The sequence below is a fragment of the Aulonocara stuartgranti genome, assembly GCF_965226115.1.
Source record: "Aulonocara stuartgranti genome assembly, chromosome: 1".
Taxonomy (NCBI): Eukaryota; Metazoa; Chordata; class Actinopteri; order Cichliformes; family Cichlidae; genus Aulonocara; species Aulonocara stuartgranti.
The window spans coordinates 26969316-26994940 of record NC_138939.1 but is presented as its reverse complement, the minus strand read 5'-3'; the positions used below and the strand labels follow the sequence as shown (position 1 = coordinate 26994940).

Sequence of the window (25625 nt, the reverse complement as noted above, 5' to 3'; positions counted from 1 at the left end):
CCAACAGTAGATGTGATGCATGTGATAATAAGCTGGCCTCAAATTAATGGTTGGTTTATTTTCTCTTTCATCGTGACCAAAAATGTGACTTAATATCTTACACATTGATCCAAAATAGTACAATATTTCAAAAATGACCCACCTAATTGAGGTTTCTTGCCTTAAGTTATCTCACTTAATTATTTACTCTGACAATCTGTCAACATGCTTTTGAGCCCTAGAGGCACGGTCTGTATGCACTTGGATTTTCTGTCACATGTATGGAACAGCTGAACGCACAGACGATCCCCGCTAATCAAGGCAAACCCGTGAAAGCATGCTGTTATTTTTGCAGCTAGTCCCTGACGCACACCTCCTTGTCACTCTCAGTTACATACAGCACATCCAGACCACGCTTTTGTTTGGATGATCATCTCAAGTGAACCCACCTGGGAACTTGCTGCACGACTGGGAGGGAACAATGTCGGCCTGGTGAGGGAGAAGAGGGGAGGAGGGCAAAGAAATGGACACGCCCTTGGTCAGTCTCTTCTGTTTTGCTGAGTTTTTGGTGCAGCCGCCATCGTGGTCCTGGAAGTGAGAGGCGCGCTGGCCGCTGCCTCTCTGCAAGGTGCTGTGGGCATACACCTCGTCACCTGCGTGGAACGCATAGGCGGGTGTAGAGAGAAGACAGAGGTGGGCAGGTGTTGAGGTAAAAGCAGAGTTAGTGCAGTTACAGTAGATCTAGGATATCACAAGAAGAGAATAAGCCTATTAAATATGTCTCACAGAAGGCTGCGACACAGCAAACACATCGTGTCTCCAGGCATATTTCCCAGTGAGGTAATGGAAAGTTGGCATTGCTGGATCATCTATTTAAAGAATTGGGATCACGCTCATTAAACTGGCTACAGTTATTCTCTCTTAATACTTCAATCATTTTCATATCCACTCTTATTACAGCCTTTAAAGAGACATTATAATTCCCAAAGCCATGTGATTAGAGAGACTCACTTATATACTGATTATATATCATTGCCATAGTTTGCCCTGTAGCAAAATTAAGCAATTTACTACCTTCTTCTTTGAATGAGTGTGTTTTACCACTAGCCAAATAAGTAGTCAGAACTGCATTGCCTAATCTATGAATTCATCTATTATGCTGTTGCATAATCCCTGAAAGTGTGGAATGATCATAGCCTTTTAATGGCAAGCTTTAAAGAAGGAGGCAGAAAGTGGCATCTCTCTGCAAATGATCAGAGAAGAGCCAGTGTACTGTAAACACACTTTATCATTTTAATGAGACTGACACAGTTCTCTATCAGCCTCTCTGTTCTTTCTACCCAGTGGAGCACACTATCAAATATTGATGGGCAACATGGTTGCTCTAATACCCAGCTCTACTTATGTTTATGTATCTCCGCAACACACTCTGGAATCACATCTTTACTGCAGCGAGTTGACAAGTGTACACTTTTAAAATAAAAAAAATTAAAAAACAAACAGCTTCATTTCATCTGCGACAGAGAATCCTAAAGAACACTGAACTTATGTACAGGAGACACAACAGCCTCATGCCAAGTGCACAGATACATCTGCTGGACTCACAAATTCTTCTGGTGTTCAACGTGTGTTTAGTAGGTCAGGATGTTTGCTTAACCCACTCTAACTTCGTCTGACACACTTTAAATTCAAGCACCGGGACACTGTGTGAAGGACGGAACACTGATGAATTAGGCTAATTGAAATGACTCTACTTAAATCACCCAAGAGAAGAGAGAACCTGAATATTACCATCAAACAACACCAGAATGAGTGTGCACAACATAACATACATTTTCCATTTACAGTATTGTGACCTCCAAACAAAAGGGGCATACAGTTAAAAAAAAACATCTGCTAAAAGTTGCAATATTATTTTGTTCAGCATGCATGCCTCGTTTTTGCTTCACTGGTACTTCCAGTGGTTTTGTTTCTACCTGAGTGCCTCTGGCTCTTTTTCTCCCCTCGTTTTCCTCCTCCATCTCTCTTGTTTCCAAAAACTGCTCTGAACATAGCTGGGCTGTTGCTTCACCGTCTACTGACTGTGGAAGGGAAAAAAAGTTAAATGTTCATTTGAATTAGGGGCACATTATTCAGACAAAATTACCCCCGCTGTTAGTTCTTAATTCAGCTGCCACATTTAAATGGTGTTTTTATTTTAATACCATGATCTATATATATAGTCTTTAACAAATAGTTTGCACGAATTATTATAGTAAGCTAGATATGAAAAAAATTAGCATCCCAAAATTCTCAGATTACCTGCTCTTAAGTCTTCTTTGATGCCTCCATGTCCTCACATATATCCACAGGAAGCTGATGGAGGAGCATTTAAACTCGCGGAGTCCAATTAAGAAGTGTTTCACCTCCAGAAAATGATGGGAGAAGGGGGTCGTCTTGCACATGCGCATTGGCCCTGTGTTCCACATTTGATGGAAATCTGTCTATGCATTTGATACATCTTATCCTATCCTTTTATGTTTTTTGTGTCTTTATCCCATTTTGATGTTTGAACTTAATGAAACTGCCATTTTTTATTTTTTATTATTCGCTGTAATCTATATCTCTCATACTATGCCAGGCCAGCTAATAATAGTTTGTGCTCAAACTCATTTAAATTAGTTTTTGATAATTATTTTAAGAGTAGCCTAACTTCGTGCAATTTTCTAAGGAAGCTGGAGTGAATATCAAAGCAGCGCACTCGGACATTACGTTAAATACATGCCGTGATCCATTTTGAACACCAGGGGACGACAGCGCAAATTACAAGTTCCTAACCGGCCTCAAGGGGGCGACAATGAGCCGCCACCGGCATCCTTTATAATCCGGATGATAACCTCAGAGCAGTCCTTTCGCTACCTGTGCTCTCGTGTGTTGCAGCAAGTGAAAGGCGTTCTTGTGAACTTTATAATGCGTAACCTCGGCGACTCATTCACCTTACCTGACATGACCTACTGTAAGTATATTCAGGCGCCCTGTCAAGTTAAAGACAGCTAAGTTAGTGACGTCTGTTCTGTTGAGTTTTATGGTGAATCAACGGACACGTGTAAAATGAGCTCGAGCCATTTTGTGTCACGAGTTAGAAAATATTTTGTGCAAAATAATCCCGGCTTCTTAGTTTTGCCCCAGACTAACGGCTAAGTGAGCGAAATGAGCAGTAACACGGGGCTAAATATGATGCCTCGTGCCATGAGAGAGAGCTGATTTTAAGAAAGGTTAATGGATACTCGTTAACGATACCAGATTTAGCATAGCACCGGATGTGCTCCATTATTGCTAGTTAGCTCATGTTAATTCTAACATGAGCTTTGTAACTAATATTTTCCATGCGCATATCTGCTAAACCTGTTCTGACCTTGATTAAGTGTTAAAGCGTTTTTTAACGTATTTTTTCGCACTTTTAAAGCAGATCATCCCGCTGGATGAATACCTGTATGAGCCAGCTGCGGATGACTGATGTTTCAGCATGATGCACTAGTGATGCCAGTAGCTGTGTATTACATGACCTGAGACGACAGCTGACAAGCAGTGTGCGAACATGTATGTATTGAGTTTACATTGTAACGACTTTGCTACTGTTTAGTAAAGTGACCAAGCCTGTCCTCGGACCACATCTTTGACAGCCTGGGCTCTCTGCTGTGAGTTCCTGGGTTATAACATTTAGATGTAATATTAAATGTCCCTGCGCTTTCTGATCGCTCATTTTCCATGGCGTCTCAGATTGAAGAAGGGAGGATAAAATGTTTGTTTTAACATGCCAGCACACAAAAACCTTAATTACATATTCTTGTAAAGAGACTGTATCATGTATAAAAATTTTTCCTCCTTCAGACGTATGAAGGATATGTATAAGGCACGGGGTAATAAAACCAGAGCTGCGAGAGGCTGACAAGCTGTGGACCAACGCTGAGAATGCTGGTGAGCGCTTAAAATGTTTTAACTGGGGTTGTACATGAATTTGCATCCACTGATAGACCTGGAGCAGACTTCTTTGGCTTCTGGGTTTGCATAGAGATGCTAAACTGAGCCTTCCTCGCGCTTTCTGACTGCTTCATTTTTATAGCAGCACAGATTGAATAATGGAATACATTTTAAGCTTGTTAGGAATGGTCAAAGGTTGGGTTCACATGGGGATACGTGGTGTGATGTGACAGCTTTAAGTATTCACCCACTAAATACATTAATACCTGCACATGCTTTCAAGACAGATTTACAGGGTAGTGGTTTCTAGACAGACTGTGGTGGTCACTGTTGACTGAAGGCATTGATGAGATCTTACTTTAAATTGTTTATTGCAGGATCGCTGATATCTTTATGCAGTTGGATGTTTACATTTTCTAATATTTTTTTTATTTAATATTTTACCCCTTCTTACAGATAATGAGTGGGATGCATTGTAAAAAGCAAATGGAGCTTGGCCCAGTGGGACATCTTCACTTCCTCTGTTGCCAAAGAAACCGAAGAGCAAGTTTGTAATTGTCATGTTGTGGTTTCAGTGCTGCATTTATAGCAGGTCTTCATTTGCCAGCAAGATTTGTGTTGTATAAACCTGACTTTTTTTCTTTTTTTTTTTTTTTAAATAAAATTATTCAACCGTATTTTCAGGAGTACTTTTGTGAAAGTAAAAGTTTAAGTCTGTGGGAAAGTATTCAACACTTTACAACTCCAGCCTCATGGGGCTTCATACTGTAAAGACCCTACATTAATACAGAAAACCGTGCATCAGTAAGTCACTGTAAAGTGACAATTAGGAATTTTTCTTGGATTATTGTAACTATAGTTGACTCTCTTTCAAAATACTAGACTGGTGGCTGCGCTGCCATATAGCTGAACTACAGCCATTCCCAAAGGCAGGTACCACCTGTCACTGGGGAATAAATTTCAATATGGGTAGTCAATGTCAGTAATGAGTAATATCAAACTGACCACCTATTACCAGTTTTATATAAATGTACTGAATGCCTTTTACTGTAGTCCACACTGAAGTATAGCACTTCTGCTATATTTCTGTTAGTATTTAGAATAAAAATGCAGATGTGTGTACATGTTAGTTTGATTGCTAGTGAAAATTATTTTCTTTACAAATAACTCACTGAACTAACAGTCACTCTCAATATGTTCATACTCATATTTCCTTCTTGGTAAATTTTATTTTTTTTTACACCAGCCAATCGCAAAATGAGTCGAGGCATTTAGGTATGCAGATTACCTACTGAAATTCAAACATCAGAAATGTAAAGTTGTTTTGTTTTAAGTGAAACTGCTGGTCCAGTGGGATGATTCTTCACAACCATCTCTAGGATTTACAGGTCTGACATCTTGATGTCAGGAAAATGGCCAGACTACTTAGAAGTGATAGGAAGACGACAGTAACTGAAAGACTGAAAAGACCAAAGTGGGTGGCTGCGTTGGGTCAATGCTGATTTGTCGTCACTGTGGTTTCACATTTATGCTTTTGTATCAAGTATTAAGCTGGCTGCTATGAAAATATAATTAAAAAACAAGTTTTCTATTGAAAAAAAAACACTTTATTGCATAAGTCAACCAAATATAAAACAACCTAAAATAATACAAAAGGTGGGTTATAAGAAGACACCTGGAGTAAAGATCACAATAAATTGTGGATCCAATTTGTTGTGGTGTGGAAAACTGATGAGCCATGTTTCATTGAAGAAAAAAACAAAAACGGACTTGTAAAAGAAACGTCACAAAAATCTGAGTGGAACCTATACCAATAGTAACACTGTTTCTCTTCTAAAAAAATTTTGTCCTCTCCACATTAAACCCCATATTTCTGGATATACAAAACACTTAAAAACATTATCCACTGCTTTCAACCTCAAGTCATAGATCCTTTACTTCTTAAAACACTAATGAGCACACTCAAGCTGTGAAAGGGAACCACATCAGAAAAAGCAGTGGCCTAACCTCTGATTTCTCCATAGTGCCCTTTATTTTTGTTCCTACAGAATGAGATGGGACTGCAAAACTCCACCTCATTGTCCAGTGCATCTTCAGACCTGATGTACAGAAACCAGGTCAAACCAAGCTCTGATCTAAGAGGAAATCCCTCCTCTGAGTGGAAAGCATGTATTGACCTTTGGATTCAAAAACTATTCATCAGTCTTTTCCTCGCCTTGGTAATGTCTGTACTCTGGCCTGAGCTCCCAGGTGTTCTTGTGTGTCCCCTTCACATTGTAGATGCCAATATCACGCAGGATTTCCTTCAAGTAAATCTGAGAAGAAAAACAATATGAGATAATATTCTTGAGAATTAAAGCTAAATGTAAAAGTAGCTTTTTGAGCCAATAGTACTGTTTCAAATGAGTTATAACCGAGCTCTCAAGTCTTACCACAGGCTGCTTGGTGATATCCACTAAGTCTTTGATGTTGTAGTACTGATGCTTCTCAAAAGCAGAAAACAACATGTCCAACACTTGCTGCTTGTCAGCTCGGGCTCTCTTGCCCTCCTCCTTCTTCTTCCTCTCATACTCACGCTGCAGCAAAAACAGGCAGAAGTCAGCTAAACAACAATTATCTAATTACTGCGCATGGAAGACTGATAATACTCTGGGCTATCGAAAAGACCATATATCATCTAAATTGATCAGGTGTGGGACTTGGCAAATTTGCTTGTTGAGAATTCAAAGTTAGCTCCCCATAGCAACAGCTCAACTTCTATATACATTCAATAAGGAAATACTGCACAATATCTCTTAAGTGCTTCATTAGATCTCAAGGGATTAATTAATTGATGCTAAATTTATTACTTTGAAAAGCAACTTAAGCTGTCTAGAACCACGAGGAGATACCAAAAGTACACAAACAGATAAACTGGTCATCAGTTCTGCTTAATGCGTTCTGAAGGGATTTAGACAGTAAGTCACAAAGTGAAAAATAACACATCTTTTATATTCTATGTTGAAACAATGCTTATTGACTTGTATTGTAGCAGAGAGTGTGTCTGCAGCTGTTTGTTTGCCTCTGTCTGCCTTTAAGTTTAGTCAGAGAAGACTAAAGATTTAACAGCAAAGTGAGATAATATATAATTTGCACTCATTTTCTAAAAAATGTAGTAGATTTTCCTTCATTTTCCATTTATATCCATGGAAAGTCAACACATGTGAAAAGATTAACAATTAGGGGCCAGTTTACAGAATTTTAATATGAGAATAGGTTTTCCTTTTTTTTCATATTAACTGCTTTTATCTGTATGTTTTTTGTGATACTCCAATCTCCCGTATTTTGTTTATAATTAGAAATCAAAAATATGGGGCACTGATGAAATATGCATATTTAATGGGGGATGAAATAATCGTGCTGGGAAGTACTATGTGAAGTGGGACATGTGGTCACCTTGTGTGTGAATCCTGTAGAGCATGTGGTCAAAAACAACTAAGAACATACTAAAGGCAGTAAAATGTAACAAGAAAATTCTTGGCCAGATGTCAGTTAATTGTGTCTCTTGCGTGAACTAAACCTAACGTGAAAAGTGTAGAAAGTGAGTGTAATAATAAACAGATTTCTCTGTTGGGTTTCTTACATTGTAATCGTGATTGGCCACAGGTTTATAGTTGTTGGTCACAGCTTTTTCCAGCTGTTGAGACAGCCTGGCCGGTTTGGAGGACTCTTCAATTTGTAACCTGTTAGAGAGACAGGGAGAAGTACTTTACCTGGTAAGTATAAAATATAGATGAAACAAATATAAATAAATTTCTAGTAAAACATCCACATGTATGCAGTATTAAGACATTCTGATACAAGACAATCCATGCTATTTCATGTAACTTTAAGTGTTAAATGCTCACCTCTTCAGCCTCATATAGCTTTCACTGACAGCAGGCCTGCATTCTGCTCTCTGCACTACCACTCCCTCCAAGGTTATTTTATCTGAAAGAGAGTGCAGCTAATTAAAAAACTTGATACAGACTTTTAGTCCATGTGCACCACTGCACTTACGGCATATTTTTAAGAGAGAAGGGATAGAAACAAATGCTGTAAATTAATAAGTGGAAACAGTTTAGAAACAAGAAAGAAAAAAATCCTTTGCTAGGTGCTGTATGAGAAACTACATCAGAGTAGAATCCAGCATAATGCCATTGTTTGCGGACATAAACACCCCCCCCCCCCCCAAAGAAAACAAACCAAACCAAACCAAAGTGACTTGTGGATACGGAGAGTATAATCCTGGCTTAAGTGTTAACAGAACTCCTTCCTGGTTTTCTAGGAACCCATTAGTTATTTGATACCTCAGCCCTTCGAGGCAGCGGCTTTCAGTGTAGCCAGCACGTACCGTTTTCTATTGCAAATGCATAAGAAGCTAATAATCTTGTGTGCTCCACAGACTATTTACGTGCACAAGACCGAAGGCCGCTCAACCACTCTTACTCAAAATTCCCCAAACTACAGACTAAAAACAAAAAGCTTCCAGTACCAAAAACCTCTGCCACTTCTAATTAGTAAATATTAGTTTATACATGCACACATGTTTTGGCCACACTTAATTCTTGTTAAATCACCACATTTCTTGTGCTTGTAGTTCTGTAAAAACACTGTTTTTACATTGTTCACCAAGGCTCAGAATAGTTCTTCACTTACTGCTTTAGTCGGAAAAATGCACACATCTGTACTGTAAATAATCACGTTTGTTTTGCACCATCGCAATCAGAATTATCTTTTAAAACCCTTCCTATAGTTAATAAAGCTCTCAAGTGTCTATAACCCGATTAGGCCTGTCAGGTCACCACGTGCAGATCTTTAAACTATTCTCAGAATTACATCTAAATGTGCTGAAGTCCTATTACTGAGGTCTTATTCTTCAGACAAGCTGTCTGTTCACCAACAGTCAGGTACCACTATGGGCACATTTATAGTTTTTATTTTCAATTTTCTTTTTAAATTTTTATTTCATTTTGACTTTTTGTTTTAAGTACAGTTTAGTTTCCTGAATGGATTTTCTTTTTTCACTTAACTTTTTGTTTGAAATCTCTTTGTTTTAGTTTAGTTTTTATTAGTTTATTAGACAAGACTCACAAAATAATTTGTTAGTTTTTTTTTTTCCTCCAAAACTTTATTTATTATTTCAGTTAACTAAAACAATTTTTCTATATCTAGATTTAGTTTTTAACTTCACTTAACTGTAATAACAATTGTTTACATTAAAAAAACCCAAAACCCTTTTGATTCTCAAGCTCATGAATTTGAATTATGCGTCTGCAGGAAATCTAGGTTGTAACTTATGAAGCAACCGGAAATTCCTTTTATCCCTACGCCACATGTCAGGTAAACACAGCCTGCCACAACTGAGTTGCAGTGATGATGGTTAAGAGGAGTTTTCTGCTACGTTGTAAGTTACTACGTAGATTTCTTCCAGAAGTCAAAATCATGCTTTACACTTAATAACTGTGTGTTAACTTCTGTTTTATTTTATTTGTAACATTTTGTTATATTTATTGCCTTAAGGTACTGTAACTCTACACAGGTTTTTATCTTTTATGGTGATAAATTGATATGGCGATTTTCCAGTTTCATTGTACTACATAGTACTCTTGTACTATGTATGACTGTGCAATGGCAATAAAGATATCTTATAAAACTGAGTTTAAGTGATGAATGAAATGTGCTATAAAAAACTGACACTTTTTTTTTTTTTTAAATTTAACAAAGTTCTTAAAATTGGCTACATTTACAAGTAGTTTTGAAGGATGAATGATTATGCAGACACACACACACACACACACATCAAATAACTGCCAAAAATACAACTGGACAGACATTACAATCGTCACTACACACAGCGCCATTCTCCTTAGCATGTAAATGGCTTTTTACTGTGATACCAAAAACTTCCCTTGACGAGAAAAATAAACCCTCGCGTCTGATTCCTAAATCACTTCACTGACTTCATGAGCTGCTTTGTGCAACTTTGTCACTTGCTAGGTAAACGGAGGACTCACCTGGGCCTGTCCCTGCCCCCGAACCTGAGCTGCTGCCATCAGATCTCTCTTCTGACTGGCCTACAGGAAGGGAGGGAGGGATGGTGAACATGAAAAATACGAGGGATGGAAGGGATCCAACAGTAAGAACCACACCCAGGGTTTAGTCGCACACCAAAAATGTTTTTTAATTACACAACGCTTCTCATCACGATCTCTGGCAAATACAAATGCGTGCGCGTGAGCAAAGCAAGCATGGCCGCACAACAAGGGAGGACGGATGCCCTGTCCCACCACTGATACACATGCATAGCAGGGCTGCACAAATGAATCTCATTTGAAACTAAATATAAGAAAATATTACCAAACTGCTTTTCTAATTTAAACTATACACTTTTTTCCAATTAGACACAGTCACTTCTCATCTTTTCTGTTGCTCTACTAAAATGTTTAGATTTTACTACCTCATGACTTCCTCTCACTGCTTTTGCAGCTGTCTTCTTGATCACGTCTAAGTTCTTCAAACTTAATGCCTCGCTCAAGGAACCATTTAAATTGTGCAGCCCTAAAATGCACACACATATAATATGCTGTCCCAAAGTAACCACTGCAGCTCAAGATCACCGGCATCCATAGCAAAGTAATTAATTATGCAAAAATTGAAAACCTAATTATACTGAAAGAACAAAAGAGACTGATGAAATTCAAACTGAGCCAAACAATCCCATGCACAAAATCAACTCCAAATTCAGCAATGATTTGTGTTGATAAGCGTCCCTGCTATGTTAAATGATTCCCAAATTGGCTGTGCTGATTGGCAGTGAACTGAAAATGTCAACCCCCAACAAATGACAGACGATCAAACGCTGAAACTGAAACACGTAGAGACAAACACAAATTAAACTGGATAAAGACAAAAGACACTTCTGTTTTCCACTGAGTGTCCACTAATCCACGATGTAGAGTACACTTCTTGTGAGTACCCACTGTTAGGACTGTGGACAATGTGACACTCTAGGAAAAGTCTACAAAAAGTTCAGATCACACAAAGACAAAAAAGGGCAAGCAACAGGAAAACTTCATGAAGGCAGCAAACTGTACAACGAGTAGCAAAATGGACGTCTCCATCTCCCAATCACAACTTACCTGTGATTCTAATGAGGTATTAGTTAACACAGAAAACTGATATTGCAATTAGGTCAAGCTCATCTTGCAGCAAAGAGGTTGAAAGCAGAGAAAAAGCAGTGGTAGATGAAAACAGAAAGTCACCTGATGAAGTCTCTGTGAAGACTGCCAATGTCTGACCTCCCACTGACTGCATGGTGAACGGGTGTTCGCGTGGTGCAGACACCGTCTTATCCTCTATACCGTCAATCACAGTCAGCTCTTCATTCAAAGTGAAAGACACCTGTAAATAGTCAATCACGTTATTTTTTTCTTTTTAGCAGCAGGACAGATTTACACACTTGGGATCTAGTTGCCATTTATAAGGTAGTAAACAGGGCTCACAGAAGTGATGCCACTGAGTACAAGAAATGCAGTTTCCAGGTACATGAATTTGCATTAGTGACATTGTTTCAAAGAAGCTTGTCCAAACCTATCCCCTCCAGTATCCCTAGCTTAATAAAAGGTTCAGGCAGCACTGCCAGCAACACTGCCTTTCAGGCTGATGATATCAGAGCCAGTCAAGCTGTTGTCCAGAGGTCCATCAGAACGCCAAAACTTAGTGCATGACACCAGTTCAACAGTGGGCAAACAAGAGGAATATGGCAAGTAGAGCTGGGCGATATAAGATTTTTTCATATCACGATATGTTTTTTTCATTTCAGGCGATAACGATATATATCACGATATAAGCCAAATAACTATATTTGTAAAATTTAAATGTGCAGTTGCTCACAAGTAAAATGTGAAATAATCAGCAGCTTGTTTTTATTTAAATATTTATTTCCCATAATAAGTTCAACAGGGTAGATGTACTTAAGGAACATGAGACTTTTTCAGATAAATAAAGGCAAATATTGCAAACTACACAAAAGGCAGCCGCTAAAGCGTTTAAGTTTCAAAATAGAACAAACGAAACAGACTACTAAATTGTCAATTCCACTTAGAAACAAAATATTAATTCTAAAAATAAATCTTAGTTTGTTTTACAGAAGAACAGACAAAACTGACTAACTTTTGTCAATATCAAATAAACTGAGAACTAAAAGGGAATTCTCAATCTCTCCTTGTTGTATAGCTTAGCTTTTCAAACAGTTTTAACAGTTACTTTAGTCTGACAAAAGCCGAATGACGAATTAGCGCTTCCAGTCAGAGACTCAGGCTACGTCCACACGTACACGGGTATTTTTGAAACCGGAGATTTTCCGTTTCCGTTTTAAAAAATAATCCCGTCCACACATAAAGGGAGAAATGAAGGAAAACGCTGCTATGAACATGCCAAAGCAGCAGGTGGAGCTAGATTCCTAACCGTGCAGAAATGTTGGCCAATCAGAAGTCTAGAAGCCTCGGTGGGAAAAAGTAAACAAAGCTGGGGCATAGAAGCAGAACAGAGTCGTATGTGTGGAGGGACAGTAACTGTGTGTATATGTAAGCATTTAAACACTGCAGAGAGTAGAATTAACAGTATTGTAGAAATTCATTTCACTGAAACAATAACGTGGCGCACAGTGTGACGTCAAAAAATGTGCACACCTTTGACGCTGCGTTTTCTCCGTTTTTCTAGTCCACACGTAAATGCAAAAACTGAGTTTTTAAAAATCTTCGTTTTCAGTGACCAAAAACGCCGTTTACGTGTGGACGAAAGGTGCAAACGCATAGAAAAATCTGCGTTTTCAAAAATACCCGGGTAAGTGTGGACGTAGCGCATGCACCAGTTTATTGTATTTCCAGACTTGCTTTCGGCACAATTTACAGTGCACGCTACTCTGTTTTTTGTCAGACTTGAAATAGCCGAAATACCTTCACACTACGGAACTTCTATGGCTCTTCCGTTCGACAACCTCTCCGGCATTGGAACCATCATGTGTTTTCTCTTCGGTCACGCTCGGTTGATTTTTCTAGTCGGCGCACTCATTTCCTCCATTACCCGGGCGGTGCGGTGGCTGGCTGCTTCCCAAACAAATACACATGTGCGGCTTGGCACTTGTGCTGTATGTAACAAGTCACGTGACGTGACGCTGTGGCTGTGATTGGTTCGGCTCTGCGCTACGTAATTTGGATTGGCTGTTCTTTTTTTTCTTTCTTTTTTTTTTCTAAAGAGGACAAGAGCGGCGAGGTCTATCACGATAGTTTAATTTTTCTATCGAGTAAAAGTTATATCGCGATACATATCGTTATCGTTCTATCGCCCAGCTCTAATCCTCAGTCTAAAATTGAAATTGGATGCAAAAGAGACATTGTCCAATCGCTATCAGGCTGCTGAACAAATTATGAAGTTTCTATTTATTTATGATTTATTAATATTAGTATTATTATTATTCTGTTGCCAGACATATGCTCTTTTACTTTTTGTTTGCACATATAGAAAACACTGGATTGCATTGTGTTTCTTTTATCATGATCTGCTAAGCTAGAGCTCTGCAATATAAACTTTTTCACCAACTTTTACTTGAATCTGTGATATGACAATAAAACTGGATCTGATACACTCATTTCCAATCCTCCCAATGAAAATGTGAACATTTTTAACTCGTCGCTATAATCTTGTAAACTCATTTCCACCCACTAACTGTTCTTAATCTGTTTTGTTCACTGTTTTGCATGGTGTACCCTAAGTATTTAAACTTATCACTAACTATACACCTTGGATTTTCACTGTTACCCTATCATTCACACACATATTCGATTATGCTTCTATTGACTTTCTTTCCTCTTCTCTCCAGTGCACATCTTCACTTCTCCAGGCTCTATTTTGCCTGTTTTCTACTCTCATTGCAGATCACAATGTCATAATCCAAAGAGACTCCTGCCTGAGCTCATCTGTCAAGCTGTTCATCATCACATCAAAAAAAAAGGGGGGGGCTCAGAGACAACACACCTGAACACTGCCCTCATACACACGGCTGGGCCATATCATAACCTTCACGGTAATACCGGTATAATGTTAGGCAATGATAAGAAAATGAAATATCGCGATAGAGCAGGGGTCACCAACACGGTGCCCGTGGGCACCAGGTCGCCCGCAAGGACCACATGAGTCGCCCGCGGGCCTGTTCTAAAAATAGCTCACCATAACAACTTACCAGTAAGCTGCATCTATTTTTATTTTTTCTTGCTATTTTTTTAATCACAATTGCATTGGTGTTAATTTGTTAGAGATAATATATTAAAAAAAATGTTTATTATTAAATATTAGATCATGATCTAATATTTAGTGCTAGCTGGTCTCCACGGAAACAGTTGCCGTGAAGACCAGCAAAGGCAAAGGTGAGGAGATGAGGAAAACATGGCGGAAAAAAGGAAGAAAACATAATTTTCACAGTGAATGGGAGGAAGAGTTCTTTTTTACCACTGTGAAAGATTCATGCGTGTGTCTCATTTGCGGGGCAACTGTGGCAACGGCAAAGCGGCACAACGTGGAGAGACATTTCCGAACGTGTCACACAAGCTACCATGCAGCACACTGTGAGCGGAAAAGGCCCGCGAATTAAAGGCAGGTTTGAGCGAGTGTGACGAGTCTGTCGACAGCAGCAGTACAGCACAGCTGATGGTCTTTATCCGGATGGTATTTGATGGTTTCTCCACAAAAGAAGAACTTCTGACACTACTGCCGCTAAAGACAACTACGAAGGGAGTTGACATCTATAATGCGGTGAAGGAGTTTTTCGTGAAGAAAAAGGTACCGTTGGAAAAGCTGGTATCAGTGACTACCGACGGGGCTCCTGCTATGATCGGCCGACATACGGGATTCATCGCTCACTGTAAAGGTGACACAGAGTTCCCAAACTTCATGCATTACCACTGCATCATTCACCAGCAGGCGTTATGCGCAAAGGTGATCGGCTTCGAGCACGTCATGACTCCCGTCGTGAAGATCATAAACAGCATCCGCTCCAGAGCTAAACAGCACAGAACATTCAAGGTGCTATTGGAGGAGCTGTCAGCTGAATATGGTGACCTGCTACTACATACGGAAATCCGATGGCTCAGCAGGGGACGGATTTTTCTTCGTTTTTTGTCACTTTTGGGTGAAATCAAGGAGTTCATGCAATCCAAAGGGGAAGACACATCTCTGCTGGAGGACACTGAGTGGACACTTGACCTTGCGTTTTTAACAGACATTACTGGGAAACTGAACCATTTGAACTGTGAGCTGCAAGGCAAAGGTAAGACTGTTGCTGACATGATAAGTGCTTTAAATGGATTTAAAGCCCAGATGAACATTTTCTCTGTGCATTTACAGAGAAAAAAGGTGCTGCACTTTCCCTCTGTGCAGATGGTGCTGAAAGACAATGCTTCTGCATCTGAGACTTTTGACAAAGTTGCAGAAAAGTACACTCAAGTCATAAACCGACTTGGTCAAGAGTTTGAGAACAGGTTTTGTGACCTTGATCAGCTTGAGCCATGTGTCTCATTTGTTTCCAATCCTTTCATGAATGTGGACACAACATGCATTGCTGAGCAACTAAGTTCAGTGTTCAGCTTGGATGCTGGACAGGTGGAAATCGAAATTGTAACATTGCAAAATGACGTCCACCTCAAAGCCTATCTGGGTGCACCAAACTTTTGGTGCCTTGTTGACACAGAAAAGTACAGTGGTGTGTGCACAGCAGCTATGAAGGTTGCCAGCCTGTTTGGTTCAACCTATCTTTGTGAATCAGCCTTTTCTGACATGAACTTCATCAAGAACAAACACAGAACTCTTCGATGCACATCTGCAAGACTCACTCAGAGTTGCAGTGTCAAGTTATACCCCAGATTACAACACACTGGTGAACAGCATGCAATGCCACTAACAAACAAAGAAAGCCATATTAGATGTTCTCAGTGGCAACATTACAGTGTCATGTCAAAGTTGAATTTAATTATTGAAAAACAAATGTGTTTGTTAAGTGTAACATGTGACAATTTGCTTTAAAATGCTGCCAATTTGGTGAAAAGTTCTGCAAAATTTGAAAGTTGATTTTTTGTATGTTACATACATACAAAAATAATGTATGTAACAGTGCATGATTTGTTAAAATTTGTTAGTGGTAAGTGAAAATGTTGTAGAAGTGATCACTTCAAAATGTAAATACTTGCAGAGATATATAGAAATAAAGTGTTGCATATTGATATTTATGTTTCCTACCTTTCCTACCTTCCTACTTGCATTCTTTATAATTATGGTGAAAAATAATTAACATAATTAGTGTCCGTACATAGATGAATATCATTAATTATTATTGATAACACATAATTAAGTTAAACTGAGGAAATTTGTTATTTGAGAAGTGTGTGTCAAACTGGTAGCCCTTCACATTAATCGGTACCCAAGAAGTAGCTCTCACTTTCAAAAAGGTTGGTGACCCCTGCGATAGAGGGTAAAACGCACATGCACAGTGCCTTTGTTTTCATCCGCACATGGCGACGACGGTGAATGAGAAGGGTGAAAGCGGATCGTTGAATGAAACAGAAGAACCAGAATTGGTTTGTAAAAATGGTGCAACTTCAGTGGTGTGGAACTAGTTTGGTTTTCGTCCGTCAGATACACACCAAAGCACAAATTTTGGTAGAGCATGCTAGCGGGCCGTTGTTATTGAAAAAAATGTTTTAGTACGACTTCCGTAAGTTACCAAACCGCACCGCTTAATGGACTGTCGGAGCATTACGGCTACTATAGTCAGGAGTCTGGCGGAGTGATACGTACTGTGCTTCAACATAATATTACCGTATTGTGTGTTTATAACCTCTTTTTAAGTTTTGTAGATATTATATATGGTTATGCTCAGGATATATCGGCCAATTTCCATGGAAATGCCTTTTGGTTAAACTGTCAGTAAGGAATTTGCATTTGCACTGTTAAAGTTTTTATATAGATTTAATGCACATAAAAAACAGCTGCTTGTTTAAGTGAAAATACATTGATGTGGGTTTTTTTTTGCACTAATAAAGTTGTGGAGTTGTAAAGTACTTTGTCTCGTGTCAATTATATCGTCAGGTATATTGTTATTGCAAATTTTAAAATATATATCGTGATAAATATTTTTGGCTATATTGCCCTGCCCTACTCATACATGTCCTGCACCACCCTCACTTACTTCCCTGTCACATCTTGACTTCCTCATTAAGTACCACAGTTTCTCTCTTGGAAACCTATCATATGCTTTCTCCAGATTGTCAAAGACATAGGTAGCCTCCTTCTGACCTTCTCTATACTTCTCCATCGACACACTCAAAGCAAAGAACTTCTGCACAGAACCATATTGTTGCTCATGGATCATCACTTGTCTTCTTAACCTAGCTTCAAATACTTTTCCCCATATTTTTATGGTATTGCTACAGCGCTGCACATCACCCTTGTTGTTCAAAAATAATTATTATTACTACACTTCTTCTCCAGTCCTCAGGCATATTCTCTCTCTCTAAGACTGTGTTAAATAATCTGGTCAAAAAGTACACTGCCTTCTCTTCTAGACATTTCCATAGCTCAAGACCAACTACTTTTCCACTCTTCACCCTCTTCAAAGCTGTCCTTACTTACTCCTTACTAATCCTCTGTACTTTCCGATTGATTAACTGTCCTTTCTCCATCCTCTTCTGTTTCCGATTTTCTTAAATGATGAGCTCCTCAAAATACCCCTTCCATCTTCTCAACACACTCCCTTCACTTGGTAGTACATATCCATCTCTACCCTTAAACACCCTACAATTAAATACAATAATTGAAATTCAAACTATATATTTTGTTTCCCCAATTATGAATACATTGACAACAACCTGTGAGCACATCAAGATTATTTAATGTTTTGGCTCTTACTAAAACAGTCCATTGCTGTATGTCAGAGTACTGGGATGCAGAGCAATCCTTACCTCTGGTTTTCCTTGATTTCCTTTCCTTGGAAATAAAAAACAAGAAAAGAAAATACAATTGAGGGGCCTTTCTAAAAAAATATTTAAAATGTACGGCATATGACCAAAATACTGTTTCTATTAAATATGTAGTTAGCCTCAGCTAACCCCTACCATTGATCAACACAGACTCAGTTCCCATGTCACATGACACACATAAGAAACTTTGCAGGTTGGCTTCTACTACTTTTATAAATGCTCAGTTACTTCACATACTTGCAGATCCGGAGCTTTCCAACTTCTCCTCTGCCTGTCGCTTTTGCCCATTGTTGAGAAAGGTATTTGGGCACCTGGAAGAAGAAACACTATTTATAGTTAAACTATCCACATACACAAAATATAAGCAATAATCATTATTACACTCCTTTCCCACTATTAAAAAGAAACTGTTACGTTTGCAGTTTTGTCACATACTTTGGTCTAAATCGCTAAGCTAATTGTGTATATCTTAAGATTTTATCCAATGTACATCCCGTCACTGTTTGCACTGCTATTATTCTAACTAAGGGTGTTGTTTACCAAGACTGTGAAGACTAAGTGATAGCATCTAATTAAACCAGTTATTTATAGTGTGTTCTGCTCCCAAAATATTGTACTATGCCAGTTTAACCGAGCTAGCTTACAGATGATAAACTTAGCCAGCGTTAGTTAACTTAGCAGCAGATGCTAAGCTACCAGACCGTAAGCTTTAGCCGTGTTTAAATTAGTAACTCACCGTACATCCCATTAACTAATGTTATTACAAAGAGTGTATACGCACCTTAACGAGCCACACGCCTGTATTTTGTTTGGCACCGGTCAAATCCACCTCTCCTTTTTCTGACATATTTTAAAATGACGACTGTTAAAACTCTAGCAGGGCAACCGCCACACGCATGCGTAAATGAAATATGGAAGTATGGCGACTCTGAAGGTCCATATTCGTTACTACTACTGCCTTCACTACGCTTAGCCACTACTAAAAAACAAGAGTTGTTAAAAAATTACAACACAATGACAGTTTTTTTTTTCAGTTTAGTCAACTTAAAAGCAAATACTTTTTACATATTAATGCATTTTACAGCAATTTTCAGAAAAAGCTTAGCATAAAGTCAAATCAGATGTACAAAGGGATCATTAATGCAAATTTTACAGGCTGTTATGCCATTAATCTAATTAGTTAAACGTCAAATTAAAATTGAAACGTTAACCCCACACATAAAAACTTAGGCTAAATTGTTTCTCATCTCTCCTTTACCATTCCTAAGTACAAAGTCTGAGTTTTACACAAAATTTCAGCACACAAAAACTGAAAATGACATTCGATCTGACAGTATTTATATCACCTAAATTTAGCAAGACACATGGGGTTGATCTCGATGTTACCTGTACAAACATGGTCCAATGTGAAAATATAAGCTGATGTGCTGCAAGAAAAACATTCTACTTGTTTTGTGTCTTTCACCTTCTCTTTCATCCTTTTTGTTCTGTGCTCAAAGTCCTGAGCCAAGGTGTCCTGAATTGACCTTTTGCCAGCATGGGTCCACTCACACCATCCTCATCCTCTCACTCACTGCCAATGGGCTCAGTCTGGTAACCTCACCAACAATGTTTTCATACGCTCCACAGCAAAATCCAGGAGGAAGAGCAGGTCCCAGCACAGGTGACCTAAAGGAAAAAATTAAGTTACAATTTACAATTTATAGTTACAATTATCCTCAACTTAATATTTTCACTTATTTTTCCTCATTCACTGGGAAACCTTTATAGGATAGGAACTCAGGTACTTAAATCCTGGTGGCCAGGCTGGTCCTGACATATGGGGCTTGTTTTGAGTTATTACCCATTTAAAGGCTTTTCAAATGAGTGAAAAGGGAAAACAAGATCATGCCTTTTGACCTAGATAGTTAGGCATTTAGCTAGCTAATTCAGAGACAATGAGAAACAATCAACCTTTCTTTCTCTAAGACTCTGAACAATTCCAATAGTTATCCAATGCTTTTGTGAAGGGTAACAACCCTAGTTAAAGAGTACAATTGTTCAAGGATGTAGAACCTTGTATATTAGCATGGTTGCAGCCACGCTTTGTACTTCCATTGTTTTATAATTACATTTACATGTACCTCTGTAAATATGATGTTTTTGTCAACTTTTAATGGCTTTTATGAAGAAGTCCAAGTAGTATTTCTAAGAGGAAGAAGACAATGAAATGGTGAGAGCTTAGTATCAAGAGACCATACCTGGTGCTGCGAGAAAAAAGTAGTCACATCAGGTACAAAACCCAACAGCTCGCTAGCGGACTTCCCTCTAACATCTCCTGTCCTATAGTAAGTAAACCAGCTGCATGACATGCTGATTAAATTTACCGAAATCCCCATTAGACAGTTTTTTGTATATAGCTTTTATGATAAATCAGTAGTCAGTGCAAAGACTGATTAAAAGCAAATATGTCACAGATGTATTGACAGCTAAGAATACAGGGGGGGGGGGGGGGGGGGGGGGGAGGGAGTAACAAAATAAAAAGTTTACATCTTTATAACCATGACTCTGAACAGTAATGCAATTGTCAGGCTGCCAGCCAGTTTCCTTGTACTAGAAGCATTGGCTGTATAAAACACTTTAATAATAACAATGATAATAATAATAGTCATCTGTATTACACTTTAGACTGGAGCTGTGTATTGTATAACTCGCTGGCCACATCTGGCCAGCTGGCTATCCCTGACCAACCCACTTGAGGTCAATGGGTAATTCGGTCTGAAACATAATTATAAACTATCCAATTTTCCCCCATTTTTTATATTAAGTTTTTGATGGTCTATTGGTCTTTTGTGAAAAATGACAATACACATATTTTGCTTTTCTTTTGCTTTTTCTTTTTAACTTTTTTCATTTTTTCCCCTTTTTTATGGACAAATGTGTATGCAAGAAAAGCAAGAGAAAACACTTGTATAGTGAGTTGCATGTGAACCTGGTTAGTAAGGAAAGAGAAAGAATAGACTTGTACTGATTGTCTAGACAGAGCACATGAGCTGGAAAGGATGTACAGCAGGTTAGGATGGTAAAGGGTAGAGATCGAAATAAGATGGATATGTGTTAGCAAGTGAAGGGAGTGTGCTGAGAAAATGAAATGAGTCTTTTGAGGAGCTCATCAATTAAGAAAATCAGAGAAAGAGTATGTAAGTAAGATAATTAGTGAATCAGGAAGTGCAGATGATTAATAAGGAGAAAGCGAGGGCAGCTATGAAGAGGATGAAGAGTGGAAAGGTGTTTGGTCCTAATGCCAAACCTGTGGTGCTGTCTAGGAGAGAGGACAGTGGCCATCCTAACTGTTTAACATGATCAGATGCACTGTTTGCTTCAGGAGTTGATGATGGACAAATAAAGAGAAGGTCAGAATGAGCTGTGCTGTGTCTTTGTAGATCTAGAGGAAGCATGTGATAGGGTGTGGCAGCCTTGAGCCTTGGTGGCTCCATGGTTCCTCCATGGAGCATCCTAACCAATTTCTGCTCACATGAGTGTGACAGTTTTCTTCCAAACCTTGGCACCATGGTTACATATCTGAAAAAAAGGCCATTACACACCTAACGCAGTGCAAAGAGACAACATAAAATTCCTCATGTTTTCTGATGTGGTCCTGATGTTTCTAAACAAGAAAAGGAAGAAACTGAGATTGTTGGTTCGTCTAGTTTTCATGAAAAGGCAGCAGCAGGGAGATTTTCATGGTTTGATCCAGAAGTTGACGCTGCATCACAACTGCTTTCTTATTTCAGGATGTCAATGAGGAAGTTTGAGCTAATGTTGGCAGAGTTGGGTCCACATCAGAGAAGGCAGTGAAATAATTTCAGAGAGCCGATTGACACCGAGCAGCCTCTAGCTGTGTGCCTTTTGAACTGATGATCTTGGAATCTGTAGGTATTTAGAAACGGTTCCTACTTGTGTAAATCTACAATTATCCTCTTTGGAGCCTGACAGAGTTCCTTGTCAATCAGTCAATCACGATCACTAATAAGAAGTTAATAGGAACCTGTCAAGTTAAATGAAACTGTAGAACCGTCAGTATCACTTATTAGGTTTTAAGTGAGTCAATCTATATGTTTGAGCCTGTATGTTTATTGTTTCATTGCCCCAACTTAAAGCCATAGGCACTGACCAGACTCTTTTAAATGAACGTGCAGCAGTGTTTAAGTGCAAAATGGAAACACTGTAGTAATACACAAATGGGTTAACCTGGCTAAGAAGTCAAACAAATCCTGTTTTCATGCTTTTTGAACTTTAATGCTGGATCACGCTCAACTTAGCAGTGACGTCACTCTCAGCTCAGACATTAGACATTAAATTAGTCGTTCTCCTTACATCCAATTACCTAATGTTATTACAGAGAGTGTATATGTACTTTAATGAGCCACACACCTGCATTCTGCTTTAAATATTTTAAAATGATGACTGGGATCTCGATCAATGCTACCGCCAAACGCATGCATAAATGCAATATGCATATATAGCGACTCTGAAGAGCCCCAATTTTTACAACCATTACTACGGCGTAGGACTTAAATGCTGGTTACTAAAAATAGGTGTGTTAATAAAGAAACACAACATGCCAAGAAAGTGTTTTTGTAAAAGTTTGGAGTTTATAAAAGTTTAATATACAGTTTAAAGTTGCAATAGCAGTACAACACATTTTATAGGAGTTTCAGAAAAAGCTTAAAAGGAATCAATCACAGATGTAGAGTGCATTAATGTAAAGATTTGAGCCTTTTATATCTAGATGCCAAAATGGCAGTTTGGTTTAAAATGTTCACTTTTTGCATTTAGAACAAACAAAAGCAAAAACAGAAAAATATTTAAGGAGCCAAAAAAATGAAGTACTTTGAATCGAGAAAGTATTTTTCTCTCTTTAATAGGTAGTCCATAACAGACTGAATATATTTGTATAATGGCATTAAATAAAACATTATCTAACCCAGTATTATACTGCACTATCCCCCATTTTAATTAAAACCACACATAAACACTTAGGCTAAACTGTTTCTCATCTCTCCTTTACCATCCCTAAGTACAAAGTCTGAGTTTTACACAAAATTTCAGCACACCAAAACTGAAAATGACATTCAATCTGACACCATTCATAGCAACTAAATTTACCAAGAGACATGTGATTGATCTGGATGTTACCTGTACAAACACGGTCCAATCTAAAAATATAAGCTGATGTTCTGCAGGAAGAACATTTGAATTGTTTGCATTTATTCTATAACTCTAAAAGCTCAAATAGCTGCTGTTTTATAACAGATTGAATGACTATAAAACATCTGTTATAACAATGGCGTCCTGTCATTTACACAAACTATTGTGTGTTAAACTCCAGTTTCATAGACCAACAAAGCTTAGACCATACTCTATGAAGTCTAAAGGAAAATGTATTTTTACACATTTTTGACATTTTCGGTGTGTTAGAGGAACATTCGCTCCTTGCTGTGGGAGAACCGTGTGTTCAGTTCCTGAGACTTCTTCAGCAGCCGCTTCTTCTGCGCTTCATCAAAGCGGTTCACTTGCAGGTCTGCGTCACGATCGAATGGTCTCCTCTCGACTGGCTGGTCAGCTTTCTCCTTCGCCTTCTCCTTCATCTTCTTTGTGTGAAGGCTCATCAGAGACTCCGCACGTTTAGAATCCTAATAATTAGTGACATGTACAGAAATTTTAGTCCTGAACTCAATGTGAACAAAAATGCATACTCTGCTAAACGGGAACATTTAAGAGATGTGAAAAATAAAGTACAACCACTTACATTATACTTGGACACTTTCTCTGCCATTTCCAAGTCTTTGTGAGAAACATGTGGGACACTGTCTTTCTCTGCTTCACCCTTCTTCTTTCCCTCAAGACGTTCCTATTGGTAAAGGCCAACAGACGAATGAGATAGAGGCAAAAATATGTAACAAATAAAAAGTAAACCTGTTTTCATTAAATACCCTGGCTTTGCGCTCCCTGTCTGCTGGTGTATCCGTCCAAATTGAGCGGTCAGCATTTTCGGGACCTGACCTTTTCTTAAAAGTTCGAGCCCCCAAGCCAATATGCTGCAGTTCTGGCGGGAGCTCAGTCATCCATGTTTCTCTGTTCAGCACCTCAGGAGCATCCTGTTGACATGCACACACAAAGAAAAAAAAAACTTTAAAACTTTAAAATGGTGATCAGAGAAAGAAGAAATCCTAACACCTTAAAATACGGTTAGTCTTTCTGTCACTTTTTATGCATGGATTAAGCTGATTGAACCGTACAGTGTATAGCAGGGGTGTCAAACTCCAGGCCTCGAGGGCCGCTGTCCTGCAGGTTTTAGATCTCACCCAAGGTCAACACACCTGAATCAAATGATTAGTTCATTAACAGGCTTCTGGAGAACTTCAAGACATGTTGAGGAGGTAATTTAGCCATTTAAATCAGCTGTCTTGGATCAAGGACACATCTAAAACCTGGAGGACATTCGAGGCCTGGAGTTCGACACCTGTGGTGTATAGTGTCTGGGATTAGGGCTTACGTCTCCTGTCAGCTTCTCTTTCATCCTTTGTGCTCTACGCTCAATGTCCTGAGCCATAGTGTCCTGAATTGGCCCATTGGCTGGCATTGGTCCAATTACATCCTCATCTTCTCCTTCGCTGCTGGAGGGTTCGGCTTGGTAGCCTGGAGGCAAGGCAGGCCCTGGACAACTGTCTGGATCTTCACCATCATTGTCTTCATGTTGTGCTCTGCGAAACCCAGGAGGTAGAGCTGGTCCCAGCACAGGCGGCCTGAGAGAACAAAGTAAAGTTACAGTTTTCATGATGATCCTCAGCTTATTGATTCCACTCCGTTTTTTTTCTTTATAGGATGGTGCTTTATAGGATAAATTTGCTCACACATCTGGTGAACTCGGACGTTTCTTAAATCCTGGCGGCAGAGCTGGTCCAAAGAAACCATCATCGTCTTCTGTGCTCACCCTGTTCAGAAGACATATGTCAGTGTTTTGTTTATCGAGACATTTCCTGTATTTTAGCTGTAATTCAGCAGGGAACCCACTCTGCGGCTCTTTCTTCACCGGCGTGTCCTGTTTTGACTCTTTTCACCGCTACCTCCTGCTCACTCTCATCAGAGGAGCTCGACGGTTCTCCCCGTTTGTAACCGGGCGGCAAAGCAGGGCCAACCACTGCAGAGTTTGAAGAAGAAAACTGAAGACCGCAATAAAAAAAAACAATCGGACAAAAGCACTACGAATGCAGGAGTCAAAGTAAACGAGTGGTAAACATATAGTTTCACTTACATTCGTCTTCATAATCATAGTCTTCAGGGCTCTCCTTTCTAAACGTCGGCGGTAAAGCGGGTCCAATTTGTTTATCAGACGACATATTCAACTCTGGGTAATAAATCAGTCACGTAGCTGCAGCAATTTTTGGTTAAATCAGACAGATACCTTCCAACAGATTGAGGAAACCCGTAGGAATCAGATTGACCTTTGACCAAGGAAGTAAACACGGAGTGGCTAGTTTTTTAAAAAAAAATTAATTAATTAATAATTTATTGGTATCAACCTAGAGAGGACATAAATCAGAAATACATGAACGTTTCTGTCATTTATTCGACATGAAAAACTTTTCTAGATTG

General features: G+C 38.9%; 3 protein-coding genes and 1 long non-coding RNA gene across 6 annotated transcripts in view; 1 reads left to right on the top strand and 3 right to left on the bottom strand.

The window, feature by feature from the left end:
- LOC309704027 (protein TANC1-like) overlaps positions 1-2771 on the bottom strand; it is a gene marked incomplete at its 3' end in the record, with an annotated part of 56356 nt that extends 53585 nt beyond the window's left edge. Inside the window, exons 1-3 of the mRNA XM_082528981.1 lie at positions 2281-2771; positions 1956-2060; positions 429-632 (exon numbers count right to left, since the gene is read on the bottom strand). Of these exons, the coding sequence (XP_082385107.1) occupies positions 429-632; positions 1956-2031 (280 nt within the window). The 5' untranslated portion in view covers positions 2032-2060; positions 2281-2771. The remainder of the gene's footprint in view (positions 1-428; positions 633-1955; positions 2061-2280) is intronic.
- Positions 2772-2861: 90 nt separating this feature from the next.
- Positions 2862-4616, top strand: LOC309704123. Its single transcript, XR_014276152.1, has 4 exons — positions 2862-2974; positions 3425-3558; positions 3850-3936; positions 4396-4616. It is a non-coding gene; the product is annotated as an uncharacterized lncRNA (long non-coding RNA).
- Positions 4617-5529: 913 nt separating this feature from the next.
- gtf2f2a (general transcription factor IIF, polypeptide 2a) lies at positions 5530-18904 on the bottom strand. Of its 3 annotated transcripts, none has more exons than XM_082529088.1 (9): positions 18769-18904; positions 18225-18298; positions 17970-17994; positions 11223-11361; positions 9975-10034; positions 7827-7908; positions 7562-7661; positions 6372-6515; positions 5530-6254 (listed from the first exon to the last, which is right to left on the bottom strand). In XM_082529088.1, the coding sequence occupies exons 1-9, from the start codon at positions 18832-18834 to the stop codon at positions 6132-6134; spliced, it is 813 nt and encodes a 270-aa protein (XP_082385214.1). In that variant the 5' UTR covers positions 18835-18904; the 3' UTR covers positions 5530-6131. The 3 variants fall into 3 exon arrangements, with proteins under 3 accessions (XP_082385214.1, XP_082385215.1, XP_082385216.1); XM_082529089.1 differs by having other exon boundaries at positions 17917-17994; positions 18769-18898; XM_082529090.1 differs by lacking the exon at positions 9975-10034 and having other exon boundaries at positions 18769-18903.
- Positions 18905-22599: 3695 nt separating this feature from the next.
- Positions 22600-25495, bottom strand: gpalpp1 (GPALPP motifs containing 1). Its single transcript, XM_082529066.1, has 7 exons — positions 25285-25495; positions 25044-25170; positions 24884-24964; positions 24526-24775; positions 23963-24127; positions 23779-23880; positions 22600-23662 (listed from the first exon to the last, which is right to left on the bottom strand). The coding sequence occupies exons 1-7, from the start codon at positions 25367-25369 to the stop codon at positions 23444-23446; spliced, it is 1029 nt and encodes a 342-aa protein (XP_082385192.1). The 5' UTR covers positions 25370-25495; the 3' UTR covers positions 22600-23443.
- Between the last annotated feature and the right edge of the window lie 130 nt (positions 25496-25625).

Excerpts from the sequence above, each read along its gene's own strand:
- gtf2f2a (XM_082529088.1), bottom strand. The coding sequence starts at position 18,834 with ATGTCAGAAAAAGGAGAGGTGGATTTGACCGGTGCCAAACAAAATACA. Across the intron at positions 11,362-17,969 it reads GAAATCAAGGAAAACCAGAG|GTGTCTTTCACTTTGAATGA; the intron begins GTAAGGATTGCT and ends GACTATTTACAG. Across the intron at positions 7,909-9,974 it reads GGGGGCAGGGACAGGCCCAG|ATAAAATAACCTTGGAGGGA; the intron begins GTGAGTCCTCCG and ends ACTCTCTTTCAG.
- gpalpp1 (XM_082529066.1), bottom strand. The coding sequence starts at position 25,369 with ATGTCGTCTGATAAACAAATTGGACCCGCTTTACCGCCGACGTTTAGA. Across the intron at positions 24,965-25,043 it reads GGTGAAGAAAGAGCCGCAGA|GGTGAGCACAGAAGACGATG; the intron begins GTGGGTTCCCTG and ends TCTTCTGAACAG. Across the intron at positions 23,881-23,962 it reads ACAGGGAGCGCAAAGCCAGG|GAACGTCTTGAGGGAAAGAA; the intron begins GTATTTAATGAA and ends CTTTACCAATAG.